Source organism: Blennius ocellaris, assembly GCF_963422515.1.
Source record: "Blennius ocellaris genome assembly, chromosome: 1".
NCBI lineage: Eukaryota > Metazoa > Chordata > Actinopteri > Blenniiformes > Blenniidae > Blennius > Blennius ocellaris.
In genome coordinates this window covers 29,754,848-29,766,755 of record NC_137650.1, presented here as the reverse complement: position 1 = coordinate 29,766,755, position 11,908 = coordinate 29,754,848, and the positions used below count along the sequence as shown (strand labels likewise).

The 11,908-nt window shown below is 40.5% G+C and overlaps 1 protein-coding gene across 1 annotated transcript; it reads left to right on the top strand.

Annotated features, from left to right (window-relative positions):
* The first annotated feature begins 136 nt into the window (after nt 1–136).
* Nucleotides 137–6,827, top strand: vegfd (vascular endothelial growth factor D). Its single transcript, XM_080497097.1, has 8 exons — nt 137–1,031; nt 2,510–2,711; nt 2,826–2,946; nt 4,478–4,547; nt 4,736–4,863; nt 4,952–5,067; nt 5,672–5,837; nt 6,597–6,827. Exons 1-8 carry the CDS (start codon nt 924–926, stop codon nt 6,604–6,606), a joined length of 921 nt encoding a protein of 306 aa, XP_080353223.1. The 5' UTR covers nt 137–923; the 3' UTR covers nt 6,607–6,827.
* Nucleotides 6,828–11,908: the final 5,081 nt, after the last annotated feature.

Below are 11,908 nucleotides of genomic sequence, written 5' to 3'. Positions count from 1 at the left end.
CCGAGACCACATGGAATGTTTGCTGGAAGTGTTTTTATAATGCTTCCTATGCAGTGAACAGAATAAAGTCTCTTTCGAATGATGAATGATGTTCACATTTCCTCCGCTACTTTGACATGAGATGCGTTCGAAGGAGAAAGTGGGCGGGTTTTCCCCGGGACAGGGGTGGTGCTGGCATCTCGGTTCGCCTCGCACGTTAGAGAGGTCTGGATCACATTTAAAACACATGTTGCAGCTCTTTGGCTGTGTGCTCCAGGAGGAAGGACACCGGTAGGGGATTGAACAGGACTTGACCACTTGACAGATCAACATTTAAAAGGAAAAAAACGGCAACATAAGCTCGAGGCTCTGTTAAACTGAAACAGGACAAGCGAAGACCGGATTTGGGAAATTGGCCTTACAAATATTGTACCAACTGAAAGCAGAAGGAGTTTCTTCAGATCATCCAGCTTCCAGTCCAATAACCATCTCATGGGCCTTTAATCCATCTGGACAAAAGAAACCACACACATGTCTTCAGAAATTTCTTTTTTTTTTTAATTTTCTGTGGTAATTTCAAGCTTCTGACCTTTAGTTGCCTCATTATTCAACTGGACACCTCCACTGGTTCTGCATCAAAGCTTGAAGAGGAAGAAGTGTGTGTGTGTGTGTGTTTTAAAGACGCCTCTCCATTTGGCTCGCGGGTGTCTTGGGTTGCCGTGACAGGTTACGTCTGGCTCAGACACACACAGAGACACACACTTTTCTGTGCAGCCGGAAGGTCAAGAGTTTGTGTCGCACATACCTGCTCTGAGAGGTCTGAACTGAGTGTGTGTGGTCTGGAGGGCTCAGCTGTTCTGACTGCTCTCGAGCTGCAGTGAAGAGAGAAGAGGAAGAAAGACAAGTTTATCCAGCTTCCCAGAGCGAGTGAGCAGAGCGAGAGGATGAAGATGAAAGGGACTCTGTGCAGACTTTCTTACTTGATGACTCTGGTGGTGGAGCTCAGCTGGATAAATGTGGGCCACGGCATGCACAGGCAAGAAGGAAGTAAGGTAAGTGTGGCGTACAGCCTCACGTGCAAATGTAGCTCCTGTTTAATGCATTGAAATATACACTGTGCAATATACAATACATTTACGACGTCTATACTGCACATTTTATGTATTTTTATACGAAAGCTGTAGGGTATTTAACAATTTTATGGAGCTTCTTCTTTTCTTCATCACCCCATAAAACTCACACTTGACCACATGCTTCTCTCACAACACACACATGTTGGCTGGATCCTGCTCTCCAAACATGTGAGCAGAGGGGGGGTGTTACGTCAGCCGGATATCTTCACGAAAGTGGCAATCAAACAATTTCACGCCTTCCTGTCCCATTACTTAAATTATATTGGTTATATTTTCCAACCACTGCTATTTTTTTTACTCTGAGTCCTCTCACCTTCTATTTCAGCTCCAGATTTTTTTTTTTTTTTTTTATTGATCGAACCTTCCTTTTGAGCTCCTGGCAACCTTTTCTTGGGCATTTGTACACTCTGTTTCTCATTAGAGGGATCTATCTAGTTGACGCCTACCTATTTTCTGTTTTTTGTAATCAGATTTAAGTGGAAGCAGTCAGTCACCACCCACCCTTTTGTAAAACACTGAACACACACGAGGATTTCAGTAGTCTGGTGGAAATGAAGCAGACCCTGTGCAGTCCATGAGGTCATATAACTCGTATCCTCAGTCAACTAATGCCAATTTTCTTCAGTGAAGAAGAATGGTGGCTGCGTTTCTCTCACAAAGTCAGATCCAATTCACACAGCTGTAATTTATCCTGCGAGCATTTTGCTGTTGTTTCATGTCACTCTGAGAACTACGCCCTTCTTCGTTAGCGTGATATTTAGTTTTATGGCTTAATCCGACCCTTGACTCACATCTCTTCAGTGAGAGAAGCCAAGGACAATCGGATATTATACCTCACTCTGTGCATTAATGGGAATCAGCATGTGTACAAGCAACATGTGTTGATGAGTTGGCACTTAAGTTACCGCAACCCTCTACTTCCTGTCAATGTCATTGTTTAGGAGCAGTGACGACTCATCGTACTCCAGAAGAACTCCTGTGTTGCATGTTTGTTTTTGACGTGTACCTGCTCAGAAACTTCAGATTAAAATAAATATCACGTTATCAGCTTTCTGAAACTTTTAGATAATGAATCATTCATTTCAAGGAAGCATGTTTGAGTGGGCAGATATCTGAAATGTTACGAGAAGCAATTCCCTAAAGGCTTAGGATGAAAAAAATTGAGCTTTGAACCACATTTTTATGATGTAACTTTCTGCGGTGTCTCTCTGGCTCATGGGGCCCATTGTCCTGCTTTTTTCCCCCCCACAGTTCTTTCTTATCCAGTATGCTTTCAATAAATGGGTCTAGTATATTAGATAAACATGTCATTTGAAATTGATGCAGGATTTGGAACCCACAAATGCCGAGACGTCTTGAGAGAGGCCGTGTGATTTGAGCGACTGTTGTCCCAGCAGGTGATGAAGCAATGGGAGAGGAGGGTGCGGTCCTCGTCCAGCCTTGACGAGCTGCTGAGGCTGGCAGACTTTCCCGACTGGAAGCTGTGGAAGTGTCGCTTGAGGTTTCAGCAGCCGGAGACCTTTTCATCAGCACCGCTGATGGGGTCTCACCGCTCTACACGCTACGCTGCTGAATCCTACAGCCTGGAGATACTCAAAGGTTGAATGACTCACATTCACTCTGGATGCTTTTTGTGAACGTGTAATTTTTGGGGGGAATTGCCTTTGAATACTGTTTTTCTCTCTCTCTGTCTCTCTCTCTCTCTCTCTGCAGCCATAGATGAAGAGTGGCAGCGGACTCAGTGCATGCCCAGGGAAACGTGTGTGGATGTGGCCAAAGAGCTGGGAACCGACCCCTCCATGTTCTTTAAACCGCCCTGCGTGTCTGTGCACAGGTTTGTTCTTGATAAAGGGGGACAAAAAAAAAAAAAAAAACCCTCTTTCAGAACTGCTTCCTCTTTATTACTTCATGTTGTTTTCAGATTTGGTACTTTTATAGGCAGAAAACAAACACTACTACATAACGATCTCAGAAAATTGTAGTGTGAGTGGATGTTACGGAGTCTGTCCTTCCTGATCGTGCTTCAATGGCGTCTGCCCCTTGACACATTTTGTGATGGGAATTGTTCTCTTCCTGGATGGGTTTGTCTGTTCGGTGTCGCCCTGGGCCTCAGTTTACGGTTCCCATGCATGTCGAATGGATGTTCACATGCTTGAGGCACTTGTCTCATTGACTGACCTCAAAGCTCTGACTGTTCACATCGCTGATGCCGACGGATTACATAATTTTGATTACTTTTGTCTATCGGACCACCTTCTATCTCCAGGTCCCCAACATCTCATATATTACTTATATAACCATGGAGGGTTAGGGTGAACACAGCAAACCCCCTCCATCCGTTAATGATGATCACTTGTTGCGCCGACAATGTTGCAAGATGTGGAACTCACATTAGGAGTGCATTAAGTTGTAATTTTCACTACTTTTGTGCATTTGATCAAATGTATATTCATATAGTTTAATGCAATAAGAAGCACACCGGTACCATTCAGTGAGAGTAAGACAATCTTAGCTAAAGTAAAAAGAGTGAAAAGTGTAAAACAGCGTTTATGTGATAAGAAGCGGTGTGTATTGTCATGAATTATCATACCCACGAACCACATGTAAGCAACATTAACTCAATGCATAGCACAGCTATTTAGTCCTACATTCTGTAAATGTCATAAATTTACTATTGTTTGAAAGAAATGTCAGAAAATGTAGAAGTTACAACATCTCATTCCTGATAAAGAATTCGGCTGTGCTTCTCTTGCGTCAGCACTGAAGACCTAAAGTATGACTCCAAGACCAATACAACAGGAAAGAAAAATGAATTTGATAGATCTGATAATCAAGCCTCAGATTCAACAGTGACCACGGGTCCACAATGTATCAGCTCTGTGATAAACTGTTCAATCTGACCCTTCAAATGGATTAAAAAAAAAGACTTCCTTGCTGCACTTGCTGACATTCATTATGGCAATGAAAACATCCACTATGATAGTAAACACCTATTCTCTTCTGCCGAATCTTTCACATGTGCCTCATACTTTGGGACGTAGTTGTTTTTGTACACACACACACACACACACACACACACACACACACACACACACACACACACACACACACACACACACACACACACACACACACACACACACACACACACACACACACACACACACACACACACACACACACACACACACATATATGCATAATAACTTTTACAGGGTGACCACTCTGACATCATAATCTGACATAAAACACTTTCTCAAATTAAAATGCATTAGCTTTACGAATACATTCTTAATAATATAATTTCAACAGCATCTTTTCGGTCAACACTTTGTGCTGACGTGACGATGTTTTCCTCCCGACAGGTGCAGCGGCTGCTGCAACCAAGAAAGCGTCACCTGCCGAAACACAACTACTGTATTTGTTAATAAGACTGTGAGTGAACACATCTCAGATAACAAACTTTCTATCTGTCTTTCCTATCGAACACTAAAGTGTGTGTGTGTGTGTGTGTGTGTGTGTGTGTGTGTGTGTGTGTGTGTGTGTGTGTGTGTGTGTGTGTGTGTGTGTGTGTGTGTGTGTGTGTGTGTGTGTGTGTGTGTGTGTGTGTGTGTGTGTTGTAGGTCCTCAGTGTGATCCCATTCAAGTTTGTGCCAGAACCTGTGCTGATAAAAGTAGCAAACCACACAGAGTGCAAGTGCATGGAGCCGGCAATAATCCGGCGTAACGCTCAGCCTCACAGGAGCAGCGGGTGAGTTCAAATTCAAAATTCTTGTTTCACTAAAATGTGTATATATTTAATTTTGGTCACTGTTTTATTCCTATTGCTTTCATGGCAGCTGCTCTCTGATGGATATGCTGTCTGAGGCGGAGGACTCCAGGAGACTTTGTGCAAGAGGGTTGATTTGGGATTGTTCAACAGACAGATGCATACCTTACCCCTCCAGTTCACCAGGTGTGTGTGTGTGTGTATACGTGTGCAAGCAACACTGTGACAGACTTATCAGATGCAGAAGAGGGTTATAAGCAGGGTGCAATATGGGACAAACATACTGAGTGTATCATGTGTGGATCACAACAACAAAGGACTAAGTGGAGGTTGAAACTAAAATTTTATAAATCTATATTTAATATCTATATTTTGTAAATATCAGAAATTAATGTATTATAAATGTTTTGATAATATGTGAATAACAGTTACAACATTTCCTGGCTTACATTTCAAAGTGAATACCTAATACACAAATCAACAATTTAAAGTGCTTGGTTTTCACATATTTAAATTTTTTTTTTTTTATAATGCAGGTTTCTATCTTATTCAAACTTTAAGCTTTACAACTCCATAATGTTTTCTCATAGGCGTTTCCACAGTTTTATACTCTATTGACACATTTCAGGTAAAATAAATGCAAAGTTCATTTGCATCCTTTTGGGTTGACTTCTGGGAACTATATAAACGTGTGTTGACGCCTTAAAATGTTTAAATTGTTCATACTGTGAGGTGATTGCTGAAGTCTGTCTCTTTAATGTCAAAATCCGACATCAACTTGTCCTCTCAGAGCTTCCCCTCAGTACATGGATGCCGGACTGTGAGATTGATGCAGAGCGCTGTGACTGTCTTCCAAGACCTGAGCCCACTCTCCAGCAAAGAGCGACCCATCGCTGTCACCTCAACTCCTCCATCTGTGGCCACCGACATCAACATTTCGACCAAACCTCATGCAGGTAGACCACAAGGGAACATTTCTGTTTAGGTGTGAGCCAAAGATCAATGTTTGACTTGTGAAAGCTTCTCCCGCCTCGAAACCTGGACCCGGAGATTTAAAAGTTCAGTCGCCTTGAATGACTCTTCTCACCCACCTCACTCTCAAACAACCTTTTTAAATTTCCTTCCTTTTCACAAAAGCCCAAAAAGCACTGAGACCCTGTTGTATTAGGCCTCTGAATGGAGCACAGCGGGCCACTCAGCTGCTTTAAATAATTGTGTTGTAGGGCCGAGGTCATTTAATGTTCTTTATCTGGAAGTGTTTTGATGATTCTCTTTTCTTTCTGCATGTATTAATTTTTTTTCTTTTCTTCATTCCGTTTGTTAAATTATACTTGATTTTAATGCTTTGCTTTGTCCTTTTCTCATACTACCCCTTTCTTTCTTTTATTTTCCTCTATAAGTGAATGGTTTATACACTGGAAACCTTCCAGCCAATCACAGTGATTATCGATCTTCACTACATCTGCCTTCAAACTCCGAAAAGAAAAAGAAAAAAAAAAAAATGTCAAGGGGAGTATTTTATGGAGAATTTATACTCTGTGAAACTCTTCTTTGGATAACCTAAATAGAGTGATCTTGTTCTCAGACTCCTGTGGAGTTCAGGTTCATCCAGTGTGAAGGCTGGATGAGGACATGATTGTCTGCAGAAGTATATCTGAATTCACACGTAGCTTGTTTTTTTGTTTGTTTATCAATAATCCCACTTTAATTCACAGATGCAGATAGTCCAAGTAGAAGACGCTGGGCAAATGAACTACGACAACCTGCACGCCAAGGATGTTTGGAGGCAGAAAAAGAAAGGCTCATAATTTATTTACAGTTCTATTTATGCTGATCACTTTAACTAATGGTACGACTATGATGGTATTAACTCACATGACCATGTTAATTGTTTTGTTTTTTTCAATCAATGTTTAAAGTGTATAATTTGTACATTTCTGTTCTTTGTGCACTGAACATGTAGTTTATAATAAAAGATTATTTTTATAATTGAAATATCTGCAAAATTTTGGGATTATTTTTGGTTTTGCTCAATTTTTATGTGAACATTTTGTCAGTAATCCATAGTTATACCTTTGTGCAGGTAATTGAGTCTAAATGCAACTACTGGAATAAAGCAGATGCTCTCAACAATGGATACTTAACTCTGCAATTTTAATCAGTTTATGAACTGAAGGCATGTTATTCCCAAAAGGAAATACATTCCTGAGCTTTAACAACAGCAACTTAGTTTTTTCAAGCAACTTAAAGAAAACATATTTACGTCTCAAACTGTAGCCAACACCCACTAATAGGGAACGTGAACTGGGATAAGACCGTCGTGAGACAGGTTAGCTTTACCCCACTGATGATGTGTTCTTGCAATAGTAATCCTTCTCTGCTACATACTATGTAGTGCAAGAAAATATAAAAATCATGACGCAATCTTCAAAAACCCCTTAACCTGGACAAAAGAGGAATTTTACAACAAGACAATGAGCCTCAGCGAGAAGTCACTGCTGCACAGAGTCATGATTTCAAAGCTGTGGCCATAATAAAGACCAGCTCGACAAAGAGCTGTCTTCTTGTAAGTGGGAAATGGAATAGTTGGTAGGATCTCGTTTTACAGTTTACGGCGTGCCCATGACAGCAACAAACAAGCAATTTGGCCGCCTTCACAAGAGCTGCTTTCACAAAGCTTGTCCTTACATCTGTCAACCCATGAAGCTCAGGAGGTACAATTTATTTCCACGTGGAGTTCATAACGATGTATCTCACAGTCTTCACTTTGCTTTTTGCTGTTAGCATGTACAGTCACTATATAACCACCACTCTAAAGCTTGGCTGTAACTCACTTTCCCAGTAGGGATCTTACCGGTACCATTAGACCGAGAATACCTCAGAAGAGAAGATGAAGAAAAAAAAACGAGGACATGAAGCAGGGAGCATGGAAGCAGAAGTTAAAAGTCATAAGTGATTTGAATTCTTGGATGAGCCGGTGTTATTAGACGAGTAAAATATGCTTCCTATAGGGAGCTTTTTCCATTTGTAATACATGAGCTGCACCGCTGTGTTTTCAGTGTCAGAGTACAGTCATTTATTCAAAAATGCAGCTGAGGAAAATGTAAAGCAGCTTCCTCAGGCGTGAAAAAGGCTTCATTGGCTGTGTGTGTGCGTGTGCGTGCGTGCGAGCCTGCCATTCATCTGATGTTGGCTTGAACATTTTCTGTCCCTTGGCACCCATGAAGCAGGTGTGTTGTCATCAAAGATCAACTCCGTTGTTTCATCCATCTTCTCGTCTGCTTCAACCCACTTGCGGTGAGCTGCTGAAGCCAGAGCATAAAGGAACAGGCCACCAGTCCATCACAGGGTAAACACAAGTAAAGAAGAAGTGAAAGTTTAAAGACACTAATGCTGAAACACCTCCACCAAACACAACATATGAGAAAAGGATGTGTGTTGTTACTATGTACTTGAATTAATGTCAAGAGCAAACAAAACAGCATATTATATATGACCTTACTCCTTTTGTTAGCTCGAGAATTGATTTGGAACTTGTAACATCTGAGTTAGAGTTGTTGGGTGAATAAATGAAGGGTATCGTGACTGGGCTCTGCTGTGGGAGGCTTGTTTCCTTCAAGTGAAACATTGGCTGTGAAAAGCCGCTATTGTCACCAAGTCATTAAAAAATAAAACCATTGGTTTTGTTAAAAGCATTAAAAGCTCAAAATGATGCAGCTGACAGTGCTGAAGTTCTGAAGCGTTTTGTCTCCCTCTTGCTGCAGAGTTTGTGTAGCTAGTTCTTCACACTTCACTTATAGAGGGAGGAGAGATCATCCGTCTTCTGCACCGATCGACGCTTTATACCTACTTAGATATATAGTTAATCTGGTGAGGGGGGCAGAGTCTCATTGCATTGGCATTCGGCTTTGGAGCCGAGGTGTCATGAAAAAAATGTGTTTTGCCAACAATCGTTGGAAAAAGGTTAAATTCATGTGTTTTTCTAAATATCACACTAAACTTTTAAAGTATCACTCACTGAGCCTGTTCATAATAATTAGGCAATAGCATAATAAGGTAATGGAATAATTTGACCATTCTACATGAAATAACGTACTAACTTCAGGGAGGGACATATAGCATAGTTGAGGACACCTTGAAAATCTGGAATGAGATTGTAAAATAAATGTAGGTTGGAGGGAGACGGCAAACTTTCGATGTGGCATCACTCAAACACTCAGGTTTAAACCTGGTCAGTCAGATAGTACATTCAAGATGGAGAGATATAGGAATGGCGGCTATTTGTACACTCGTAGAGAGGAAAACCTTCAAAACATTTGACCGGCTCAAGGGAGGAGTTAATTTAGAGAATGGGGATCTATTTTGTTATCTACAATTAAGACATTTTTAAGATATAGAAATTCAAAAAGGGAATTTCAGCAGAAGGTAATAAGTTGCTTGAGGTGTTGACAGCAGCATATGAACATACTCCTGCAAAAGCAAAACAGAGCAACCTCACTGTATGTTAAATCAAAGTGGGAACAGGAGTTTAATATCCAGTTGACAGAGAGTGATTGGTACTCCATGTGCAAAACACAACACTCTTCCACTTGCTCTAAAAAATGGAGGGGATTTGGCTGGAAGAACTTAATTTTTTTTTTTTTTTTTTTTTTTAATCACACCTCACAATAAGAACAAACACTCAGGAACACACCAGCAGTGCTGGAGACAATGTGCAATCATTAAAGCCAATCAATCTAATATATTCTGGTCATGTTCAAAGCTGCAACTATTTTGGGGCAGAATTCTGAAAATGGAAGTATTCGGATAAAAGATGACCAAGGACCTCAAGATTGTGCTTCTGGGCTTGACACCTAGCAACAGTATTCAAACAAAAGACATTTTTCACTCCAATATTATAACGCTTGCCTGCAAAAAGGCAATTACCAGGAACTGGTTGAAAAGTGCTCCTTCTAATCCAGATGAATTGTACGATGGCCGGCCATCTTACAAGAGATCCACTTCACGGAAAAACTGATTCATTCTTTAAGGACTGAAGCTGGGATCCCCCCAAAAAATCTCTGGTCTAAATGGGCTGCATACATGACAAAGGATGGACTGAATTCAGCAGAGAAGGGATTAATTATTATTTGCCCCCCTTTTTTCTTTTTCGTTATTTGGAGTGCTTTTTGTTGTTTGTTTGGCTTAGTTTTTTGTTTCTTTTTTAGTGTGGTCTTGTTTGATCTGCTTTATATGTTATTGTGACACTTATAAGCAAAAAGAATAAATAAAGAGTATATATATAAAAAAAAAGAAATAACCTACTAACTTGCCAAAAACATTTTTTAAACCATAATGAATATGCGGCGTTGTATGTGCCCTCGATAAAAAGGTTTTATTTCCAAGAAATGCAGTCCTATTTATGTATTATTGAGACTGTCCTCTGGAAAACGACCAGAAAGGTCATTTTTACATGCCTCAAATTACGACCAGGATTTACGTTTTAAAAGTCTCATCAGGTGCGATCTGAGCTGGCGCACACCGGCCACCCTCAAGGGCAACAACATCAGCCGATGATGTCATCAGTGCAGAGAAAAGCATGTGGATAATACGGAGCAGACACTAAATGCATCAACCTCTGTCACAAACTGCGACTGTGGTCAGGCACTCTGTATGTCTCCAAGGTTACTGAAAAAAACAACAAAAAACAAAGACATGCTTTTGTATTTGTGGTAACGTCACATTGGATGAAAAGCTTGTGCCATTTTACTCCAATGCAGCACAAAGTTTGAAGGGGGACTGATTGATAATTTTTTTTCAACCTGACCTGAAAAACAAGAGCTTGTACATTCAAAACTTTTCAACAGGAACCCACCGGCCCACAAACTTAAAGAAGAAAACATTTTCTTTCAGATGTTCCTAATCCACAGTCCACAGCTGATTCAATGGACATTTTCATGAAATGAAAATTGACAATTTTTTGCATATACTCTGCAAAAACCCTAATGCCCTAGAAACCCCCCCCCCCCAAAAAAAACCCCCAGAATACTGAAGATGGATGAAACACAAGATACAAGCAGGGTTGCAGAAAATGCCCAGAGTGGATCACCTCTATTCCAACAACACCTGCAAAACACCCCATCATCACCATTAACAATGTCTATCTGAAATGACACATTTCCTATGAAGCAAAAGGAAAAACCATCATGACATTTGGAGACCATTGATGTCATCGAGCGGGTTTCATGTGTGGTTCCAACCACGCAGCGATCAATACTTTCTTATTGAAGTGTCAAGACACCTTCACAAACCCTGACCTTGAGAGTGTGAGGAGTTCAGGACGACTGGAGGGTTTTTTACTTCAATCTGCTTCCTTTTGCTTGGAATGTTTTAAAGCCCTGGTCTGAAAGACACGAAACAAAGGTAATTTGGTTCAGGCTGTAAAGTTATTTCCACGTCAACCCATAAAGTTTTAACACTTCTGACCTGCCAGGAAGCTAAAGTTGATGAAACCTTTCAAATGAAAAGATAAAATGCCCTAAAAATCTGAGCAAGTCAATTTCTCCACGGTATAATCTAATGTACTGTGACCTGGATGACTGGCAACATACTCAGATATGAAATAGATTGTTTGGCATGAAAACCTCTTTAAAATATTACAGTAGAAAGATGGATAGTTTAAAGTTGAACACTAAAACCTGACATAACTTGACTGGAGCATAAAAATACAAGAATCTATTGTGTATTAGTTGTTTGTCCTGATCTAAACCATCATAGATGGCAGACAGTCTAAAATCTATTCAGGTAGTTTGGATTCAGGACACGTGAAATTGAGGGTCAAAAGAAAAAACAAAAGAAGAAAGAAAATAGAAAATCCTCGAAATCGTTGGTTGGTTTCACCTGCTCCTTCCGTATAATGAGTCAACCTCGTTACCAATTCAAGCATATGTTAAATAATTTTAAACCCTTTGAATTGACAACAACATCCAGCACCGATAGTTCACTTGTAATCTCAATGCTATGATCACCATCGTCCATCTCCTGCATC

What these genes read in the sequence shown, in the direction of transcription:
- vegfd (XM_080497097.1), top strand. Translation starts at nt 924, where the DNA reads ATGAAGATGAAAGGGACTCTGTGCAGACTTTCTTACTTGATGACTCTG. An exon ending in CAGCCTGGAGATACTCAAAG is followed by an intron (nt 2,712 to 2,825) that starts GTTGAATGACTC and finishes CTCTCTCTGCAG; the next exon opens with CCATAGATGAAGAGTGGCAG. An exon ending in TTACCCCTCCAGTTCACCAG is followed by an intron (nt 5,068 to 5,671) that starts GTGTGTGTGTGT and finishes TTGTCCTCTCAG; the next exon opens with AGCTTCCCCTCAGTACATGG.